The sequence below is a fragment of the Musca domestica genome, unplaced genomic scaffold (genome assembly GCF_030504385.1).
Source record: "Musca domestica strain aabys unplaced genomic scaffold, Musca_domestica.polishedcontigs.V.1.1 5, whole genome shotgun sequence".
NCBI classification, from domain to species: Eukaryota; Metazoa; Arthropoda; class Insecta; order Diptera; family Muscidae; genus Musca; species Musca domestica.
In genome coordinates, this window is record NW_026712346.1 from 11,883,115 (window position 1) to 11,907,764 (window position 24,650).

The 24,650-nt window shown below is 37.7% G+C and overlaps 1 protein-coding gene and 1 long non-coding RNA gene across 2 annotated transcripts; one reads left to right on the forward strand and one right to left on the reverse strand.

Annotated features, from left to right (window-relative positions):
• Positions 1-2,000: 2,000 nt before the first annotated feature.
• Positions 2,001-15,859, reverse strand: LOC101892621 (ubiquitin conjugation factor E4 A). Its single transcript, XM_005184174.4, has 4 exons — positions 14,983-15,859; positions 14,532-14,920; positions 3,130-4,183; positions 2,001-3,075 (listed from the first exon to the last, which is right to left on the reverse strand). Exons 1-4 carry the CDS (start codon positions 15,743-15,745, stop codon positions 2,264-2,266), a joined length of 3,018 nt encoding a protein of 1,005 aa, XP_005184231.2. The 5' UTR covers positions 15,746-15,859; the 3' UTR covers positions 2,001-2,263.
• On the forward strand, positions 11,693-20,662 carry LOC109612705 (uncharacterized). The gene is made up of 3 exons (XR_002194645.2): positions 11,693-12,294; positions 19,368-19,461; positions 19,522-20,662. It is a non-coding gene; the product is annotated as an uncharacterized LOC109612705 (long non-coding RNA).
• The last annotated feature ends 3,988 nt before the right edge of the window (positions 20,663-24,650 follow it).

Below are 24,650 nucleotides of genomic sequence, written 5' to 3' on the forward strand. Positions count from 1 at the left end.
CGAAGAGGTGCGCGTGTTATTTTAACCGGCAGTTTGTAGAGCACCCCGAGAGTGACAGGGCGAAGAGAAGGATACTACGCCGTGTACGATCCCTTCCAGCCGAGGAGGTACCACCACAATTTACGTTGGCAGATGTTGCACAGGTCATCAGAAGCGCAAAGTCATCCAAAGCGCTTGGTCCTGACGGAATCTCAATGGTGATGTTGAAGCAACTGGATGAACCAGGAGTTGAGTATCTGACAAAGCTTCTCAATCTGTCGTTAGCCACCCTAGTAGTTCCCGATGCCTGGAAAATGGGCAGGGTGGTCCCGCTACTGAAGCCAGGCAAGGATGCCAGCAAAAGTGATTCATACAGGCCGATATCACTTTTGTCACCAGTAGCAAAGACGCTTGAGGCTTTACTCCTCCCCAGCATAAGAGAGTGTTTCCCCATAGCCGATCATCAACACGGATTCCGGAAATTGCATAGCACAACAACAGCTTTACACGCCATTTCCACACATGTCAGTAGAGGTCTCAACCAGAACAGGCCGTGCGATAGAACAGTTATGGTGGCACTTGATTTATCAAAAGCCTTTGATACAGTCAATCATGCCACACTGTTCGAGAACATTGAACGCACCACCCTCCGGCCAAGTTTGAAACGTTGGATAGTAAACTACATGTGTGGACGCCAGTCGTACGTGGAATTCAGAAACAAGAAGTCGAGCATCCGCAGAGTTAAACAGGGAGTTCCCCAAGGTGGGGTGATATCTCCGGAACTGTTTAACCTCTACCTTTCTGAAATTCCACGCCCTCCAGACGGCATAGAGATTATTACGTACGCAGATGATTGTACGCTCGTGGCGTCCGGACCCATTATTGATGACATTTGCGATCGGTTGAACGCTTACCTTGTTGATCTTACAGCCTTTTTCACTGCGAGGAATATGAAGATATCCGCCACTAAGTCGACGGCCACACTTTTCACCACATGGACTGCGGAGATGGGGCTATCCTTGAATGTGCAGGTCGATGGTGCTATTATTCCGACCACCAACTACCCCAAGGTACTAGGGGTCACATTCGATAGCCTCTTTAAGTCGTCCGCGCATACCACAGCTATCTGCGACAAGATTAGAAGTAGGAACAAGGTCCTCAAGTCTCTGGCCGGCAGTACTTGGGGAGCAGATAAGGAAACCTTGTTGACCTCTTACAACGCGATAGGTCGGTCTGTGGTAAACTATGCGGCTCCGGTGTGGTCCGCTAACGTCAGTGCTACGCAGTGGAAAAATGTTCAGTCCTGCCAGAATGCCGCCCTTAGAACCGCAACAGGGTGCCTTCTCATGACACCTGTCGATCACCTACATGAGGAGGCGAAGGTCTTACCGGTGCGACAGCATAACAAAATGCTCAAATGCAATACCTGCTTGGGTGTTATAGACAAAGCCATCCAAACCACCATCTTGTGGATAGGCAACCTCCGCCCAGGCACGTTAGGAAAGACCTTCATGATCTAGAGAGAGAGGTACAGAGGTATAAGAGAGAGCCTCTAGATCAACAGGCCTATCAAGCGGGACTGAATAGTATTCACTCTAATGCGGTCTCAGAAGCCATTGAAGGATATAGAGTGAATACTGTGCTAGGAGACCATCCCCCTCCCGTCGCAGCTGAAGAACGAGAGCTGCCCTGACAAACCCGAGTAGTCTTGGCTCAATTACGATCCGGATGGTGCAGCCGCCTAAATTCCTACTGGGCCCGGATCAACGGCGACGTGCAGAACATCTGCCCAGCATGTGGCACAGGCCCACATGACACGCTGCACTTATTTCGCTGCCCAGCCAAGCCTACTCACCTAACTCCAGTCTCGTTATGGACACAACCCATACAGGTTGCATCCTTTTTGAGACTGGACTTAGAGGCAGAACCCGATTGAACTGAGTCAGAAATGGAAACCAAACGAACACAGATGTATGAGCTGCTACAACAACAACAACAGTTCTTCAAAGATGACGTTGAGATGTTTTTTTTGCGTACATTTCTATTTATTAACATACGTACATTTAATAACATAGGTACGATTACATTTACATAGTAAAAATATACCCTACTAATTTACCCATACATATATAACAATACATTAAAAGATTACACAATAAATGACATAACAAAGAATTGCAATATCCCAGAATTTAGAGAAAGCCAACATTTTGCCCAATATAATAGATGCGATGGTTTAGTGTCTTTGGCTATTTATTATGCGACTGCTTTAACTAGAACATATTCATTGTTTTGCGCTGTTGGCGTTGGAAGCACATTTACGTTTGTCGGCTAGCCATTTTTCTATTTCTTGTTTCAGTTCAACATTCGGCACCACTTTGTCCATTGTTAATGGGGCTCGGTTGAAGGGATCCGTTTGATCACTGAGTAAGTGGCGAGCTATTGTTGACTTATCTACCGTTACCTTTGAGCTCGGCAAAATGACCGGATCGGTCATTAAAGTGGACATAATTGGATCCAAATATTCGTCGGGGGCATCGGCCATGAATTCTTGTTCTTGTTTATATTGTTTTTCCAATCTCTGAACTTTATCCGAAAACTCTGCCATTTCGCCAATTAACTGCCCTCCTCCTATGCGTATAAGAATATTTTCTGCATAGGTAAACAACTGTGAGCTGTAAGACCGTCCATCTTGCGATACTGCCAGACAAAAGCTATCGCTGCTACTCAAATTGACATAAATGTGACAAATTTCCATCACTGTTTTGGCCGGATCAAATTCAAACTCTTTTTTATCCTTGACTTTGAACTTCTCTTTTTGGGGACCGACTAAATTTAGTAGGAAATAATTAAGCATGGATGTAATGCGATCCACCATACTATTATGACAGAAAATACTCTTAATTTCTGTAGTAATCAATTTAAGAATGTTGATGGTGTCACGCCCCAGTATGTTATCGAAACGCGCCAACATTCCCAAATGCTGAAGATTGGACAAGTATTGTTGACGTTCATTTTGGGGCAAATTATCCCATTCGCCATTCCCCTGAGCCTCTTGTAGTTGTCGGATTTGTTGTAAGTTATTAAGCGATTCATCTAGAAAAAATACCAATGATTAAACCAGAGTGGAAGGGCAAGTTCATTACTTACCTAGTAGAAATATAGCATCATTAATCAGCAAGTTTATAAAACGTAAGAAAAGTGGAGGTTCAATCGCCTCCATGTTGGCCTCGGCTTCGGCAGCCAATTTGCGAAAGTTTTGCACGTACTCCTCCTTAGTCCACAGAAATTCCATTATGGCATACATGGGGCGGCGGTAGTTGAATTTTTGTTCGAATTGCACCGATTGGCCAGTCATCTCAATCGAAACAAAAACATTTAGTAGACTGGGGACTACCTTAGAACGATCGGGATGATTATCGAAGACATGGGAAAGGAATGTAGTACCAGCAGCTGATTGTTTTTTAAGGAACAACTCCAGGGCCTCTGCCAATTTAGCTCGTAAGTGTGGGTTTTTAACGTATTCAGGTGCACCCATAAAGAGAATTATCATTTTGAAGAAAGCCTCGTGGGACGATGGATAGAATTCTATGAAATGTCCGGGGGCAAAGTGACGATGAAAATTAAGATACGATATGATGTTGTCCACAATATTTTCTGGAATACACCGCAGTGTGTGTGGTACAAATTCAATTTTATACGGCAAATTTTTGTCAAGTCTCTTAACTGGTGCGAACTCCTGCATCTGTTCAAGTTGATCAGGCGAAACAAGCGCTACTTCTACTAGCCAAATAGCAGACGCTTCAAAAAACTTCGTCAAAGTCGTGTCATTTTCCGGCTCCATCAGGCAGTTTCTCAAGCACAGAAATTTTTGCAAGTGCTGTTTCAGCAAACGCATCAAATTCTTGGCCACATCATTGTTGGGATCTGTACTTGCTACATCCTGATATGTCGACTGAAGATTTTGCAGTTCCCGAGTCATTTTGGTGAATCGTTCAATGCAAGGCCTATAGCTTAGTTCATAGGCCTTATGGGTTAGAAAGAATATCTCCGTTACAAAATTGAATTTAGCCGCTGTTATTCGCTTTTCATTTTCTTGACTGGGCAATAAAGCAGTTTCTTCAGAGGCCTTGATCATACTGACTAGTTTTTGCTCGCGTTCGTCGTCAGGCACTCCACAATATGTCGGATCGACCATCAGCACCTTAAAAATAAATGGGAATGAGTAACCAGAATACCAAACAATATCTGACATTTCGGCCAAACCTACAAAATATGTTTAATCGGACGGTGCTCTTACTTGAGACCTTATAAAACGAGGACCAGACATTTGTTTGTTCATTTAAGCCATGGAGAAACCCCAAGATAATCCATATTTTTTCAACGTTAACAATAAGTGAAGGTCACCAATGTTCAAAACCAACAAATTTTAGTAGACAGCATTACCGAGGTCAACAATATAATGTAAAGAAAAATCCGTGAAAAAATGTGTCAAAAATCATCAAAATACCGAATATCGGGAGGTACCGTTATATGGGGGCTATACCAAAACATAGACCTACACATGCAAAGTTTCACCACCGGAGCTAGAACCCATTATGACCAACAAATACCAATTTTTCGACAAATCCATGAAAAAATGTGGCAAAAATCATCAAAATACCGAATATCGGGGTTTACCGCGGACCGATATATCTCATTTTTAATACCAACCATCCTAGACACAATACAAATTGCTAAATTTTGACGCTCTACGTCAAAAAATGTGGCCTGTATCGTGATTTCAACAGACAGACAGACAGACGCACATCGTTAAATCGTCTTAGAATTTTATGCTGATTATAAGTATATATAAATTATGGGGTTTACGAAGAATATTTGGGGATGTTACAAACGGAATGACAAAGTTAATATACCCTCCTTTCCAAGGTGGAGGGTATAATTAATGTGCATTATATGACATGAATATTGATAAACGGAATTTACTAGAACTTAATGGCATGGTGGGCCAACCATATTATACCCAACACAACTTAAATTTGCAGTTGTTTCTATAAATCTGAAACCTTTATGACCATAAGCGAATCCTTAAATATATTATGATTCTTATTTGGAACACTTAAAAGAATCATTCCTAAAAGTTTATCTTTTCGCCACGCAACATTTCGTGGCAATATTCACAACCTCAGAACGCAAATAGTTATTGAGAAAAGTGTGATTTCTTCTCTCTCGAGAGTAACAATGGCAAAAAGTAAACGAACAGCACCTTGAAAAACATTTGTAAGATAACAGCTTATTCAGCAATTCATCTTTGGCGCAAATTAAATGAAAGGAAGCACCACCAATTTTACATGTTTTATAAATAAAAAGGAAAAAGCAATTAAATAACAAGTAAAAAAACATTAAGTTCGGCCGGGCCAAACTTTTAATACCCTCCACCCTAGGGTAAAAGAACATTAGAAGAAATGTGGCAAAAAACATTAAAACATATCGGGAGGTACCGTTATATAGGGGCTACGTGCACCTATAATTACAATGTTTCGCCACACGAACTAGGACCCATTATGACCCACAAATACCAACTTTTACACAAATCAGTGAAAAAATGTGGCATAAATCATCAAAATACCGAATATCGGGAGGTACCGTTATATGGGGACTATACCAGAACGTGGACCTATACATGCAATGTTTTGCCACACGCTCAGGGACCCGTTGTGACCTACAAATACCAATTTTCAGACAAATCCGTGAAAAAATGTGGCATAAATGATCAAAATACCGAATATCGGTAGGTACCGTTATATGGGGGCTATACCAAAACGTGGACCTATACATGCAATGTTTTGCCACACGCTCAGGGACCCGTCATGACCTACAAATACCAATTTTCAGATAAATCCGTGAAAAAATGTGGCATAAATCATCAAAATACCGAATATCGGGAGGTACCGTTATATGGGGACTATACCAGAACGTGGACCGATATATCTCATTTTCAATACCAACCATCCTAGAGACAATACACACACTTGTGCCAAATTTCAAAGGTCTACGTCAAATAATGTGGGCTCTATCGTGATTTCAACAGACAGACAGACAGACGGACAGACAGACAGACGGACATCGCTAAATCGTCTTAGAATTTTATGCTGATTATGAATATATATACTTTATGGGGTCTACGACGAATATTTAGAGGTGTTGCAAACGGAATGACAAAGTTAATATACCCTCCTACCCATGGTGGAGGGTATAAAAATAAAATAAACAATAGATCACATCTGATTTAATGTCGATGAATGAGAAGAAGAAGAGTTGCAAATGATTGCAAGAAGAATTTTTTCCAGCAAAGAATTTGCAAACTCTCACTGAAAGAACTGTCAAAATTTCTCTCTCCAACCGCTCTCTTTTGCAGAACTTTCGGGTTAACAGACGACTTCCAGTAACAATTTGTAACAATTGTTACAAATTTTAGGGTAACCAGACACACCTAATTCCTGCAGGAAAAGTAAGCAGACACACCTATTGATTTGGCAACAAAACAGCTGTTTTTAAATCGGCTTATGTTAATTGATAATAGGTATGTCTGGTTACTTTTTCTTCAGAAATTTGGCAACAAAACAGCTGTTTTTAAATCGGCTTATGTTAATTGATAATAGGTATGTCTGGTTACTTTTTCTTCAGAAATTGTTCAACAACTTCTTTCTGAGAGAGTGAGGTAGTTTTATTCTCTTTTGAAGGAAAACTATGAAAAGTAAACAGATGGATTCCCTGATTCCCTGATTCGCAAGCAATAAGCTGATCTATCAAAACAAAGCAATTTGTCTGCAAATAAAAGAAATTAAGAACACAAAAATTAAAAATGAATCGAAAAAAAAAAAAAAACAAAACAATTGTGATTGCGTTTTTCAATATAAATATTTAAAACAAAAATGCCCAAATATACATCACCGGAAGGAGAAGAAGGAGTGTTGTATTTGCAAACTCTGTGAAAGAACTGTCAAATTTGTCCTCTAAAATCACTCTCTTTTAAGAATTTTTGTGTTAACAGAAGACTTCCAGTAACAATTTGCAACAAATGTTACAAATTTTAGGGTAACCAGACACTGAGTACATTTTTAACATTAAATATTGCAAAAAAAAAAAAAACTCGAAAACAACTCAATACCTAGGCAGGAGGTTCTACGATAGCGGATTCACTCGAAACGACAACATCCCAGTTTAGGTAAGAGACTTTCATGTTCGTGTTTGTCTATTTTTCTGCGTTGAGAGCAGCACATCCCGGTATGTTTGTTCCGGATTCTATTGGTTCGTGCGGGGACGGAAGAAACCCAGGACCTTGGTTCGTTGCGATGTGCTGCATGTAAGATGTGCTGCAATACCGCAGCATCTTACGCCACATGTTGCTGTTCTTACTTCGGATTGTGCACCGTTTTTGAAATTCAATTGCAACGGACTCCGAGGCAAAATAAATGAGATAGGGGAGTTTATGATTCGGAGGAATATTAAGATCGCAGCGGTGAAGGAAGCCAAACTCAAAGAAAATTGCAGCCTACAACGTTGTTATGGTCACAATGTATTAAGGAAGCATCGGACCAGAAGTGAGGGTGGGGGATTAGCGTTCCTGTTACACCAATCTGTTTAATACAGACCTATCTCGCTTGCGCTAGTCTCTAGTAGTCAAGTGTGGAACTACTGCGGTCGAGGTACTTAAAGTGAATATTCGGCCGATTAATAGCTATGCACTGCGTTATTTGCCAGATATAAGCTCATTTTTGGAAGACAATAACCGCCTGGTACTAGGGAATTTTAATGTCCACCTTGAGTTGTGGCATTCCGTCCTAGGTAATGACCAGAGGGGATCAGCGCTGGCAGAGCAGATTGACTGCTCCACACGTAAACGAGGATGCCCCCACCCGAATAAGAAAAGTGTCCCCCAACCATAGTGTCAGCCGGTCTGATAAATGACGTGACTTGGCAACCCGTCATTTCTCTTGGCTTAGACCATCTCCCGATAATCGTCGCCATGAGCAGGTCTCCCGATTTCATAACCTCTAAACGCCGCACTTTACTTAACCATGGAAAAGCTCACTGGCCAGAGTTCAGAGAATTCACCAACCTTCGCTTCAGAGAACTGCCCAACCCTTCTGATGTTCGGTTGCAGCCGCTCGATGGTCGTACACCCGAGATGAGACCATATTTCCGAGCAAAGACAGCAGGATTAGCAAATGAGCGTGATGATCTCCATCGTTCTAACCCTACTGACCACAGAATCAGTGATTGACAGTGGAAGTTTACCGGTGGGTACAGGAGCATAAGAAGAAAAATTGGCTTGACCATCTGAAGTGTTGCAACATTGGAACCGATGTGAGTAAGTTGTGGGTAATCGTTAAATCGCTCTCGAACCCTGGGAAAATTATGATGGGACATCAGCCACTTTTATCAACGTAACGGTGACTGACCCGAAGAGGTGCGCGTATTTTAACCCACAATTTTTCGAGCACTCCGAGAACAATAGGGCGAAGCGAAGAGTACTGCGTCCCCACATAGTTCCCGAAGACTTGAAAATGTGTCGAGTGATCCCGCTACTGAATCCAGGCAAGGATGCCAGCAAAGGCGAATCATACAAGCCAATTTCACTTTTGCCGCCAGTAGCTAAGACTCTTGAGGCTTTACTCTTACCCAGAATTAGAGGAAGCTATCCAGTTGCCAACCACCAGCATGGATTCCGACCGCCATTTCCACACATATCAGTAGAGGATTGAACCAAACAAGCTAGTTCGGCCACACTCTTTACCCCATGGTCCGCAGAGATGAGAACATAACTGAATGTGCAGGTCGATAGAAATATAATACCGACCTCGAACTACCTCATGTTCCTGGGGGTCACATTCTGCGACAAGATGAAAAGTGAGAACAAGGTCCTCAAGACGCTAACCGGCAGCACTGAAGTACGGACAAGGAAACCTTGTTGACCTCTTATAACGCGATAGGTCGGTCTGCTATGCGGCTCTAGTGTGGTCTGTGAACACTGGTGCTACGCAGTGGAAGGACATCCAGTCCTGCCAGAATGCTGCCCTGAGAACTTCGACACGGTGCCACCTCATGACACCAGGGGACCATCTACATGAGGAGGCGAAAGTAGCTCCCTTACGTAAGCATAACCATATGATTTCGTTGCAGTACCTGATACCACCATCATATGGTGGATAAAACTCTCCCATCCAGGCGTGTCAGGAAGGACATACATGATCTAGTGAGGGAGGTCCAACTTTATAAGAGAGAGCCTTAATATTAAGGATCCTATCAGGCAGGTCTGAGTGGCATTAATACTGATGCAGTCACAGATGCCATCAGCAATTACAGAATGTATGCCGTCCTCGGTGTAAACACCATCTATTGCAGCTGAAAAATTACAGCTGCCTAGACAAACCAGGGTAGTTTTGGCGCAGTTACAATCAGGATGATGCTGTTGTCTTAGTTCGTCTGCTCGGCGTGAGATTTAGGCCCGCACAATACGCTGCACCCCCTTCAATTGCACTGCCAAACCTACCCAACCCACTCCATTAAGGTAGGCGAATTTTTAAACATGCACCTCGAACCAGATTAGCAGAATCAAACATCTACATGTACTACTACTACCACAAAAACTAACTAGTTGTATTTGAACGACTTAAAATTATATACAGGGTGAGATTAAAAAACTTCAGACTGCTATCACTTCAAAGCCACTCGTCCGACAGATGCTAAAATTATTCCAGTGATATTGTTTACAAACGTATTTTGGTGAGAATTTTCCAGAAAAAAAGTTATTCGTGTTGGTATTCAAGCGTGATAGTGTGATTACTTTATATTTGGCTGGAAACCCACAAGTGGCTAACGTTAGAGCACTCCAGCATTTAAATGTGAATAGATATTTTGTGTCTCGTACCATCGCTCGCTAGTAGCGTACCCGATGTGAAGGAAGTGGACCAAAGAAAACAGCAACATCAGCAGAAGTGGTTCGAAAAGTAAAGAAGCGACATGATCGAAAACCGCGTCGCAGTGGCCGAAAAATGGCTCGTGAGCTGCACATATTGCAATATTCCATTCGGAAATATTGAATAATGAGCTCGGGGTAAAGCCATTGAAATTCCAAAAAGTGCAAGAACTTACACCGCAACTGAAAGAAAATAGACTCAAAAGAGCTATAGAGTTGCTTCGCTTGGCCGAAAGTGGTGAACTGCCGAATGTGGTTTTCTCCGATGAGAAAAACAAACAAAATGATCGTATTTACATGCCAAAGAGGTCAGCTGAAAATGTGCACCTTCGGTTGGCACCAGAACTCAAGCGCCGGCCATGGTGATGGTGTGGACTGCGGTAACAGCCGATGGTCGCTCTCCGCTCGTATTAATCGACCGTGGCATCAGAATAAATGCCGAATATTATCGCGAAAATATTCTGGAGGGTGCATTAAAGCCTTGGGCACGCAAACATTTTGGCCGCAGACCTTGGGCCAAAATATCAACATTGGCCGTTGGAAGACCAAAGGTAAAGTTATTCTAAAATTGTCGTAGCTCAGCTGGAAGCTGATTATAGATTCGTGCGGAACGAACTATTAAAGATCTTTCATATAGAGACGTAGAAAAATTAGGGAAAATTATTTGCGTATTCCTAGTAGACCGAGAGAACACAAGCCGAACTCGCTGAAAACCGGGAAGATTTAAACCGATACATTTATATAGAAATTAAACCACGCGTTGTTTAACAAAAGTAGAGAATGACACTCCTAGAAAGAGGACTGCATGCGCAGAAATATGGTCAAAACGACGCAAATTATAAACATATCTTACAATGATTTTAAAAAGTTTTTCTAATTTCATTAAATACTCATGTGTTGTACCAGAAATCACTTCAATACAGTAGGAAATTACCGAAAATAACATAGAATGAGCAAGATTTCTCTTTACAAATAAGGGCAAATAGAAATCAGTTGGGTGTAATTTTCGGAGCATATTTATAACTTTGAGGTACAGTGCATCAATATGCAAAGAAAAATGAAGCTTGGCATCAAGAACAACACCTAAACAATTTATGCGGTCAACAAAATCCACTGCTACACCATTAACCTGTATATTAATACCGCTATTCAGTCGGCAAGGTGAACCAAATGTCATTGCTTTTGTCTTAGAAACATTTACTACTAGATTATTATTTCTCAACCAACGTGAAATATAACCTAATGTTGTATTTATGCTATTCTCTAGTTGAAAGTCTGATTGACCTTTAAAAAATAAATGAATGTCGTCCGCATACATAAACGGATGACAGTCGCAACGAAAGGCTCAACATTATCCAGTTTGTAAAAGCCAACAAAGTAATTAGATAAAAAATTGTTTGGTTTCGGAGGGCTCAAATTCTTTGCATGTTTAAAATTATGAGACATGTCATTTACTCAACACCAGTTTACATCGACCCGGGTCCGGGTCTTGGACCCGAACTATCGGGTCAAAATAAAAAAAAGACCTACCACTGGAAAAATCTAAAAAAAAAATTTAAGAGTTTTTACTAAAGTGAAGTGAAGCCTAATTTAATTTCAGGCCTAAGAGCCAATAACCCGCGCCCACTTTGCAACTTTGGCGAAATTTCTTTTAGCACACGCTGAAAGCAGTCCATGTTAAATCTGAAGTAATTTTAAATTTAATTAAGTACATATTTTAAATAAATTAATTGAAATATATACTTGGAGTCAGATATGTAACGCATTTATAATATTCATGTTTTCCCCATATTTTTTTTTTTTCAAAATACAAAAAAAGTTTTATCTTTTTTTATCAATAACAAGGGAGTGTTGCCAACGTTTTTTTTAAGTGGTTGCCAGCTTTTATTTTAATCTGTCGATGTCGCTTCTATGCCTTACCGTAATACCATTTTTGGTTCGAAGCGACTTGCACATAACGTCGACGACGACAATAGAAACGACAACCGTATTTGGGCCGAATAATATTCTTTAAAGAGGTATCAATAAGAGAACAATTTGAGTCTGACCTCCCAAATAGCAGGGATGTTGGGAAAAACATTAAATCTACTTCAAGGAGCCATATCTTGTGTGTTACCATATCGACATTTTAAAAGCGAGGAGATATCACAGCGTCTAGATTGGAGACTAAATCCGGGAGGGTCCTCATCTCTCTACCTGCCGTATGAGCGACTCTACCCCTCCGGCCGAGAAGTAGAAAAGCTGCTCACGGAGCTGGGTAGCAAAGGGCATCATCAGTTGTGATGACAACGCTCACCACTTTCAATGGGGCAGCAAAGATACTAACACCAGAGGTGAGTCTATTTTTTTTGATTTTTTTATAAAGTATAATCTGAAAATATGTAATAGGGGCAATGATGCAACATTTCAAATTGCGGATATAGAGAAGCATCGACCTCACCCTCATCAACATGGTTGAATCACTTATGCTAGATTGGAAAGTATTGCCTGAGTGCTACTTTTCGGTTTCACCGGAAGATAAATTTCAAGTTTTCTGTAGAGGGCATTCATCAAAAAGCCCATAGAAACTCAAGGAAGGCGCATTGAGATACATTTGAGGATCTGTCTATATCTAGGCTTCACCGTTTCGGCAATTTAGTCCTAACCTCAACCCTAGATGTAGACAATTCCGTAAATACGCATTGCTTAAGTGCTATGAAAAACTCTGTCCGCTTTCGCACCCAGGCAAGAAATGCCAACCAGTTTGGTGGTAAAAACATTTAGCCAAATTAAGGAGGATTAGTAGGCGTTTACACAATAGGACCACCAAGAGCAAACAACGTACGGACTTGCCAGCAGCCTTTAACAAGCACATTAGTGAAATCAAGGAGGTTAAGCGTACATCTTGGGTATGCTTTACTGAGTCAATAGAAAGCGTCAATAACGCTGCCAGAACTCATTTCGAAGGATCCTAAATCCATAGTATGTATAAAACGATCGGATCGAACAAGTCTCTCATCCTTTTTACTGAAAACCCTATAAAGGTTGATCAGATCTCTATTACTCCCGACTGCCATCAGCTCGACATGAAGGATAAATCCGTTGAAACAACACAGCACTATCTGACTCTGACACCCTGTTCACCTTCACAGTTTTTCTTGGTATCGGGGGAGCCTTCAACAACGTCATAGCTTTCTTTCAAGACTTAATATACCCCAACTCCTCGTCAATTGGATCGATAAAATGCTTATCAGCAGAAACATCAATTCACACATAGACAGACGTACGTCATGAAATCAGGGGAAAATCAGGCGAACGCCGCAAGGCGGTGTTCTGTCACCTCTACTTTGGTTAACGGTCATCAATAGTTTACTTATAGATTTAGAGAAAAAGGGAAAAAATTTGTCGCTTATGCTGACAATCTTGTCCTATTGCTTGCCGGAAAATTCCTGCAAACAATTTTAGATCTAATGCTGGGAGCTCTATCACCTTACCAAGGTGGGCACGCCTCAATGGACTAGGCGTAACAAAAGGACAGAGCATGTTTTCTTTGCGAGGAAACGTAAACATCTTGCCTTCATACCACCGACGTTAGATGGAGTCACGTTAACCCTCTTCAAATTTAGAATCTCAAACCACACATAATTAAATGGTAGTTGAAGATTTACCTTTCATGAAACCATGGTAAATGGGTGAAATTATACTTTTTGGGAGATGAAATATCCTTCGCGAAACTAAGAATTCGAAACACTAACTTTCGGATTTATAAAAGGGAATGACTAGAGCTCGATCTCCAGTACCATGAAAAATTACCTTTAATTAGGGAGCAATAGAAAAAGTTATTAAGATGTATAGCAACACAAACGAAAAGGCTAAAAACAGATTATAGCTGTGGCATAACATAGCGCAGTGGATGGCGTCGTATCCTGATTTTAGTTCAATGAACTAGAATAGTTATTTACTACATAGAATTGACCTAGTTCATACGCTCTTTATTAATAAATAGTTTAGTCGAAATAGATCGTTCGTCATTTATACAACTCTAATCATCTCCAATAGGCTTCTATACCGATCCTAGATCTGACCGTATGCAAAAATTCTTCCGAGATCGGATCACTATCAATCCACCTGTGGAGTGATTACAATTCAGTATGGAAAGTCGGACAGACGGTTTAGGGTAATCGTCGTTGTTTTACTTTGACACAATATTATGCAATGCAGTGCAATGACACGTTACAAAGGGGAATACCTTTGAAGCCTGTTTTGGTAACTACAATGCTATAATCAAATGAAATTCATGAAATGAGAATTTTTGGCCTGAATTTATCTACCAAATTCTTTAGCTTGAAGACAGATCCTGTGTTCGGTAAAACCATTATAAAAAGCCACCTTTCCAGTTGGAATGTTTTTCAAGTTATACTAATGATTTTACATTTTTGCTCTGTTCCAGAACAGAAAGAATTTAAATTATTTTACAACGATAACCAATTTTTCCTTTATGATATCGAAAAAATACAAAAGTAAAAAATTCTTGCAAGTCCTGGAACAGAGCATTTATTTTCTCACGAACAACTTTAGTAAAATGTCTTACCTTCATCGTTGGCTCACACAGAGGCGCACATAACCGTAATAAAACTGATGTGAGCCCTAGCATGAATGCATCACTTGCATTTTGATGAACAAAATTTTCAATGCCAGCATTTAGATTATTCCACAGATGCCCACGAGATACATTGGCATGAAGGCACTTGGCGATCCACTGTAACATCTTTTGCTTAGTTGTTGCACTTTGTACCAGCAGCTGTTTTATAAGACTGAATGTGTCATTTTGATGTCTGAACAAAATTTGCCAGAGTGCAGAATCAGAACTTTTGGATTCTAAGCTTATATCGTTGAAATATTCATATGGTCCATTCTGATTTTTCGGCATAATCGACAAAGAAAACAAACTGCCGAACAAAGTATCCATATAGGCCCCTCCTAAAATTAAAGGGCTGCAAATAAATCTGGTTCACGTTTACAAATGAATTGCGTTCGCTTACCTGTGGTATTCGGATTTGGTATTGTAAAGTCTATAAGTACCTCTCCCATCTGTGGTATACGTTTATCGCGAACAAAGAAACTCAGAAGCCAAAACACATCACTTCGAACGGTAAGCAAATTGGATTGACTAATGTTGGTTTGAATTTTACTAAGCAAGGGATAAAAATTAGCCTTCAGCGCTCCCAATGCCTCTAAAGGCTCATCATCTTCGTAAATTTTTTGTATACATTCAACCAGGAAATCCATTGTCTCTGTAGTATTTTTGTCTTTTGACGCGAGCATGATTTTTTTCCACTGCTTCCAGATTGGTTGACCCGGATACAAATCAGGTTGACGCATACAAGTACTTCCATTTGTAATGATCAGCGAACGTATCTTGTCGTGGTCTGCTGTTCGATGAGGTTGGGTCGATTTAAGCCTTTGACATGACAAAAAGGACCGATGTAAATAGATGATAGGGTCAACTTGCAGAGCATCATCCTCGTCCTCTCCATGGATCAAGTATTCTTTTGTGTCAGTTAGCATTAGCCGTTCGAATATTGCATGGGACAATAGTTCCTCTCCCATTACACCATCCTCCCCAGTGTCGCATACAATAACATCCGCTAAACATAAAACAGCCTTCCTGGACTTAGACGAATGCAGTGATGATTGTTGGTCTTTTTTCAGTGTGAATAAAAATATCTCTTCGATTAAGTTCTTGTCTATTCCCGACTTAGACTCACTCAGCAAGGCAGCAAAAGGATTATCAGCGTTTGCCATTTTTATGAGTTATACTTAAGATATCCAATCGAACAATTTTTTTCCAATTCGATTAAATATTCCCACAAACACACGAAGCCAACACTCACCAATACACTAATACATAAAGCAAAGAGTTGTGAATGAAGGAAGAGGCAAATCGACGATAACCTACGAATATTGGAGGAAGCAAGCTATAGAAAACAGCTGATGATAATTTTAACAATCGACTTCAGTCATGTTGTTTAATGCTAAGTTCACATGGCACGTGATTCGCTCTCTATTCTCTATGAAATATCTACTTGACTCCCAACACATATGCTCTGTTTCAAAACCTGGAAGAATCTACTATTTTTACAATTTTTTCGATATTATAAAGGGGAAATCTGGAACCGACTAAAAACTTGCTGAGCAAACTAGGATTTTTGTTCTTTGTTCCATTCATGGTAGAAGAATATAGGTAGATGCATGGTACAATGAATTCAAGGTAGGGCAGAACTACCATATGATTTAAATTTTTTTATTTTTCTGGCTTAATATGTCAACTTCATTTGTATTTTTTTGTGTATTTTTTTCAATAATAAAAAATTGTTCAGAAAATACAAATTTGGGTGTTTTCAAAATACTTTTCAAAATACACACACTTATTGTGTGTGTCTTCTTTTCAAAATTACAAAATTGTTCAGAAAATATTCAAATTCGGGTGTTTTCAAAATGCTTATTGCAACGAAAGCATCGACAAAATCTACAGTTTTTGTCGCGAAATAAACCATAAGAGATATATAGAACATGATATTGAAAAGAAATTTTGACCATTCATTCAGTTTTCGCGGTTTTAAATTATTTATTCAAAATCAATGCAACAAGTTGTTTGCTTTTTTATTGTTTTGATAGTAATTCTGACATTACAAGCCAAACAGGTAGACCTCTATACTTGCAATTTTTTCAAAGTTGACCTACCTTCTCTTCATTGTACCATGGGTAGATGCATGGTACAATGAATTCAAGGTAGGGCAAAACTACCATATGATTTTAATTTTTTTATTTTTCTGGCTTAATATGTCAACTTCATTTGTATTTTTTGTGTATTTTTTTCAATAATAAAAAATTGTTCAGAAAATACAAATTTGGGTGTTTTCAAAATACTTATTGCAACGTATGCATCGACAAAATCTACAGTTTTGTCTCGAAATAAACCATAAGAGATATATAGAAAATGATTTTGAAAATAAATTTTGACCTTTCATTCATTTTTCGCAGTTTGAAATTATTTATTCAAAATCAATGCAACAAGTTGTTTGCTTTTTTACTGTTTTGATAGTAATTCTGGCATTACAAGCCAAACAGGTAGACCCATGGTAGAAGAATATAGGTAGACGCGTCGACACAGCTGCTGGGACAATGAACTGTCAAACCAATTTTGGAATTGAAAATGTTGAATGAAAAATTATTTAAATTTGTAAAAATTGTTGAAAAACGCGAATTATAATAGCCTCCGAATGACGTAGATAAGAAAACATATAAAAATCTACTTATATTTGAAAAAAACATTTAATTTTTTTGACATATCAATGCTCCCAAGCGTTGATGCCGCTACCTGTATTCTTCTGCCATGGTTAGACCTCTATATTTGCAATTTTTCCAAAGTTAGCCTACGTTGTCTTCATTGTACCATGGGTAGATGCATATATATATATATATATATATATATATATATATATATATATATATATATATATATATATATAAATGTTCAGAAAATATTCAAAATCGGTTGTTTTCAAAATGCTTATTCGACGGACCCATGTTTTTTTTTTTAAATCAAAGAAAAAAATTGCAACATTCTTTGCGTCAATTGAATTTTGTACGGGAACAAATGCAAATCAATGCGAATAATCCGTTGTAAAGTGGACCGAGCCATGCTCAACTGCTGATAACGGCGTTTTTGGGATGTTCTTGGGGACCTCTCAACAGCGATATTCTCGGCCGATCGTCTTGGTCGACTTTTATATGGCCTCTTCGGATTAGAAAGAGCGAAGAGGCCATATATATATATATATATATATATATATATATATATATATATATATATATATATATATATATATATATATATATATATATATATATATATATATATATATATATATATATATATATATATATATATATATATATATATATATATATTTCTGTATATATATAAATATAAATGTTCTGTATATATATAAATATAAATATATATATAAATGTTCAGAAAATATTCAAAATCGGTTGTTTTCAAAATGCTTATTCGACGGACCCATGTTTTTTTTTTTAAATCAAAGAAAAAAATTGCAACATTCTTTGCGTCAATTGAATTTTGTACGGGAACAAATGCAAATCAATGCGAATAATCCGTTGTAAAGTGGACCGAGCCATGCTCAACTGCTGATAACGGCGTTTTTGGGATGTTCTTGGGGACCTCTCAACAGCGATATTCTCGGCCGATCGTCTTGGTCGACTTTTATATGGCCTCTTCGGATTAGAAAGAGCGAAGAGGCCATATATATATATATATATATATATATATATATATATATATATATATATATATATATATATATATATATATATATATATATATATATATATATATATATATATATATATATATATATATATATATATATATATATATATATATATATATATATATATATATATATATATATATATATATATATATATATATATTTCTGTACTTTTACGAAGCTATTCTACCTCCTTAAGGTAATTTATTTCTTTTTGTGCCCTTATTATGGCAAAACAAATACACTGTTATGATCCGTCTGATGGAGCTGGGCGTTATGTCTTTATGGACGGACAGGCTCAGGCGAGGCATATTTACGTCAGGGTGTCCTCAACTCTTCCACCATCAGCCATAGGGGTCAGACAATCAAAAAGGAGGTACTTGAAACAAAAAACAAATAAAACAACAAGATAAAACGACAAACACTTCATCCACACTTCCACTATATAAATAAGTAGTAATTTAAAGGGCCCCAAAATCCACTAACACTTACCACTCAGTTACATACAGCCTAGGTCCCTCTCTCACAAAGAAACACTTAAGAGTTCATATTACAAAACATAAATCAAACATAAAAACAATTTATTCTCATATTTGTCTTAAACCTAACGATTAAATTTACACACAACAAAATTTTTCACAAATTCCTAACACCTATAATTTTTGTGTGTCATTGCTCAGGCAACCACCAAATAATCTTAGGACTAACGATTTTTGCCAAATCTGGCCGATAAACTAAACCTTACAAATTCCCTAAAAGTGCTCTCTTAGTAATTTTTAATGGACATTACTATTCAGTCCACACAAACATTTAATTAGTCCTACTTAACTGGGGTAACTCTACACTCACGTTTTCTTCCTAGGTGTTAAAAATCCTAACAAATTGATAAATAAGGCTTATGTACTAACTTATAAATTAGGGGCGTTCACACGAATACTAACTTTAAAACATAGATATAATTTGGTTCAATTTGTTCGTCGCTGTTGTTTAGTTTTTGTTGTGTTTTTTTTTTTTTTTTTTTTGCTATTATCAATATATATTAAAGTGATGTCTTTTTTGGTAATTTTTAGATGTCTTCAACTAGCGCTTCATGATGGCGTTTGGCGCTATTTCCGTGCCATTGGAGGCAAATGCTAATTTGTATGGAGAATCAAGGCTCTTATGGTATGTATAAAAATGTTACCTTATATCGCCGGTACTTATCGACTTTCTTCTCCTTTTTAGACAACAGACATGCACGGGATCAATTTTCAGCACACAAGTTTGGCTGTTGGTTTCTGGCCGATTTTTTTCCCAAAAATATGGATTGACCACCAAAACTGCTGACCACCTCCAGGAAGATGCCTGGGGGGGCCAATATTTCCAGAACAGGGTTAACGTTGGTGCGATCCCTGAACACAATGGAGATTTTAACACAATACAGATTATAACATAATTTGCATTTAACTTACTTATAGTTATTTCGCACGAACACATATATTAAAACACCATTGAACACAATAAAACAACCACAATTTGTATTACTTAAATCAATTATAATTTTAACCTTGCGGGCTGCACCAATGGTACTCCTTTACAACAAACAACAAAACGACTTAAACGACATTTTCCCCGCTGAAGCCAAAAACCAAAGCTTCTATTAAAAATAATTATTCCCCACCGGGGAAAAGTATTAGTGCTATCTCACACATTTGCACCCTATTTTATCAAGGAGTATCTTGGGAAATCCCCAAAAGGAAGGAAACAGATATTCAATGTCGCAGATGTCAAGGATATGGACACATTGCCCCATATAACTGTGTTAAATGCAAAGAGAAACATGCTCCCGGAGAATGTCAACGATCTCCTACAGATTCCTCAGACCCATATTGTGTGAATTGTGACCAAACTGGACATCCTGCAAATTGGAGGGGTTGCCTAGCATACAAAAAATATGTTGATTCCAAGCAAAAAAGGAACGCCAAATCAGCTGAGGTAAGAATTACTGCCCAAAATAACGTAAATAAAGCCTTGAGCTTCTCATATTTGACACCTGGCAAATCCTTTGCCAATGCATTAAAGCCACAATCATTGAATAAATGTAGTGAGAAGCCTCATATCGTTGAACAATTCCTTGAGCTAGCTACACTTTTTTTAGACTCTGAGGAACTAACACTGGAAGAGGAGATATGTCGATTTCTGTCGCAATATTCAAAAATGTCAAAGATTGAAGCCAAAAGAGAGTTTTTGAGACTTCTAAATAAAGTTAGAAACACGTATGAACCATAAAATTATGACTTAATTAACTTTTAATGTAAGATCACTTGTAGATAGAAGTCGACAAGTAGAACTGTATAAAACCCTCAATCATAATAATGTAGACATTGCCTTCATTTAAGAAATTCGCCTGAATAAAAAACGTAGAGTGAAAATAACAGGGTACAATGTGATACATGATCACTCATCTGTGGGAGTCGCTATCGTCTTGAAGGAATCAATTCATTATAATCCGATTATTATTGACGATGTTGGGATTTGTTGCTACTTAGCCCAAATTGTCATTAAAAAATAATAATGTCAAATAATGTCATTAAAAAATATGTACTAGGATCAATCTACATACCCTGCAATTTTCCTTCCCAAAACATTGAAAAAGATTTAAACACGATTTGTCAATTACTTGAAAATTATGATGGCTCCATAATTGGAGGAGACCTTGACTCAAAAAATCCAGATTGGGGAGACAGTTGCGAAAATTCCAATGGCAGACTTGTTAAGAAGTGGTTAGACAATAACTCAATGGATGTCTTACGTTTGTGCGATTCGACGCCGTCATTCCCAAGCGGTCTCTCCTACCTTGACCACTTTTTGATAAGTAAAAAACTTATCGACAACAATAGCAGAAATTTTTCAATATCGTCTCTTCCTACATTCTCTGAGCATTTCCCTCAAAGGATGAAGCAAAAATTAGAAACTTCAGAAATTGTAATAAAACCACCTCTCACTTTCACTTCTTACAAGCACACAAACTGGAATAGTTTTCGCCAAGATATGACTGTGGAAATAAACCGCATAACGCCACCAATGGACTCAAACTTAGATAATGAGAGCTTAGATACAATTATTGAGGAATTTAATAACTCATTCACTGCAGTACATGCGAATCATTCCAGAAGAATTGAAATTAAAAATGGGAAATTTCCAATATCAGAAAAAACTGAAAAGCTGCAACACCAATGGCAGAAAAATCTTAAGAAAATTTTTCACCGGACAGGCAACAGACTGAGTCAAGAATACAATATCATTTCAAAGCAAATCCATTATTAAAAATAATAATAAAAGAAAACATCGACTTGGAACAAGCGAAACATTTAAGTAATCGATTGCAGTCCATCAAATCTAATCCTGCAGCATTGAAAGAAGGTTCACGAATAATAGGAAGCAAAAACTTACCATATTGTAAACGTTTACGACACAATGACAACATCTTAACAAATCCTAGTGACATACCTGAACAATTCCAAAGTTACTACACGGCAGTTTTCAGTCGCAGAGATTCTATCCACCCAGTTGGAGATTTATGTTCGAGGGTATCATCGGTTATTAGCCCAATCCCTCAACGCATCTATACGTTCAATAATGACTTCAATGCCTACTCCTGAAAAGATAAAATCCATAATTCAGAATATTAATAACAAAAAATCCAGCGGTTTAGACGGTATTTCCAATTTTTTGATTAAGAAATTCCCAGAGAATCTTATTCCGTTTCTCACTATATTGTTCAATAACTGCATTAATAATGGTTACTTTTCCAACAGTTGGAAGAAGGCGAAAATAATTCCCATAAGAAAGAAACCTGATTGCGAAGTTACATCTGATTTTCGTCCAATATCAATGCTCTTAAACATCGGAAAACTATTTGAACGGGTTCTGAAAGGAAAAATGGAAAACCAGTTCAATGTAATTCCAATATCAGCCTACCAATTTGGGATCAAACAATTTCATTCGACACAACATGCTCTTCTTAAATTCCAAAGTGATATGACATCGAATTAAAAAAAAAAAAAACAAAAAACAAAACTGTACAATCGCTATATCATTAAATATAGAAAAAGGCTTTCGACACGGTTAGCCACAGCGGAATTTTATATAGGTTTGTGGAATTAGAAATTGACCCAAACATGGTAAAGATAATCCAAAGTTATTTAACAAGTAGACATTTTTAAGTTCACATTCAAAAGAAGTTTTCATCCTGGCAACCTTTTTATTTACACTGTTCCTGCATAACTTTCCGCACACAACAAGAAACTGTCAGGTAATGCTTTATGCAGATGACTGCTTGATATATTCGCACGACAGTTCACCAAAACGACCATGTTACATCATGCATCTCATCTTACAACAATCGATGAATATTACAAAACATGGGGTACTGGTACAGACATACCGTTCTTAAACAAAATCAGATATATGGTAATAAACTTTGACAAGTTGATGAAATTTAACAAACATGCGCGGACAACACTACAAAAAGCATACAGAGTAGCCGGATCATTTTCTAACCTCCTTAACAATCGCCACATGCCCCAAAAAACCAAAATTTTACTTTATAAAGTGACCATTAGGCCCATCATAGTTTATGGATTTCTGATCTTGTTCACTATCTCACCGATAGTGGCAAAGGAGTTGGAGATTCTTGATTACATCACCAGAAGTTTTAAAACATTTGACAAAGGATTCTAGTTATAATATCAAAGACGCGCTGGATCTAAAAGACAGAATTAAAGAAGTAAAAATTGAAGAGGACGAAATCTTATTATCATTTGACGTTGTATCGCTGTTTCCCAGCATACCTATACATTTAGCTTTGAAGACAATAACAGAAAAATGGGACATTATTAAAACACATACACAAATTCCGAAGGACCTCTTCATAGAAATACTGACTCTTTGTATAAAAGAATCAAGATATTTTATGTATGATGACAAGGTGTATGAACAGAAAAAGGACTTCCTATGGGATCTCCGGCGTCACCGATTATTGCGGATATCGTAATGGAGGAGTTATTGGACGCTACAATGGGAAAAATGATGACAAAGCCAAAAATATTGATTAAATATGTTGACGACCTATTTTGCATTGTAAAGAAAACGGAAATTGACAATACTTTAAATGTTTTAAACTCCTATGATAGAAATGTGCAATTTACCCACGAAAGCGAAGAACAAGGAAAGCTAGCATACTTGGACGCCCTTATAATTAGACAAGGCAATGAACTGATCCTTGATTGGTATCAAAAACCGACAGCTTCAGGACGACTTATCAACTATTATTCAAAACATCCAAGACGAATAAAAATAAATACAACCGTAAATTTTATTAAAAGGGTACATAGCATAAGCGACGAAAGATTTCAACAAAAAAACGAACAGCGAATACGTAATATCCTTCAAAACAACGACTTTCCGAATAACACTATTCACGATCTTATAAAAGGCGCAAAAAACAATAACAAAATCAAAACGAGGGATACAATGGAAAAATTTTATATGCCAGTTACATACATATCTGGACTTTCGGAGCGATTCTGCAACTCCAACATTTATAATAAGGACAAGTATCAATTAGCCTTTAAATCGAAGAATAACGTCAACTCTTTATTTAGCAAAACAAAATCGAAAATAAAAAAAGAAGATAAGTGCAATGTAGTATATAAGATAAAATGTGCAGGGGACGAAACTAACATATGCCAGAAGGTATATGTTGGTACAACAAAAAGCAAACTTAAGACTAGACTATCTGGACATAAGTCAGATCAAAAAACGGACAAACCACTAGAACAAAAGACGGCGCTTGCGGCACATTGCACGATGACTGGCCATAAACCAAATTTTAAAGACGTTGAAATACTGACACAAGAAAATAATTATAAAAGACGTTTTATTCTAGAAATGTTAAATATTATAAACATACCAACAGATGTTAGAATGAACTATAAAACTGATACTGACCACTGTGCACACATTTATAGGAACTTAGTTCAAAAGCATAGACAGACAAAAATTTAGTTTAGCATAGACGGTGAAACAAGACTGTTGCTTTTCTCAATAAAAAGTAAAATTGTGTGTTATTATTGTTATCCTAATTGTTAATTGTTTTGTATCTTTGTAGTATTTTTTCCCTGAAGATGACTGTCGAAGACAGTCGAAATATCGGAAAATAAAAATCAAAATTATAAAAAGAAAAACACTGATGTTTTTCAATTGACCTTAAGCCAAAATAAAGTTAATAAGAGAAGTTGTTCGTTGAAAAAATGCAATCTCATGAAAATGATCTCATGAAAGACATATTTGAATTCGAAAGAAATACTCAT

Bases quoted from the DNA above. Each gene is read 5' to 3' on its own strand.
- LOC101892621 (XM_005184174.4), bottom strand. From the start codon at position 15,745: ATGGCAAACGCTGATAATCCTTTTGCTGCCTTGCTGAGTGAGTCTAAG. The intron at 14,921-14,982 runs GTAAGCGAACGC...CTTTAATTTTAG, and splicing joins ACCAAATCCGAATACCACAG to GAGGGGCCTATATGGATACT. The intron at 3,076-3,129 runs GTAAGTAATGAA...TATTTTTTCTAG, and splicing joins TGATGCTATATTTCTACTAG to ATGAATCGCTTAATAACTTA.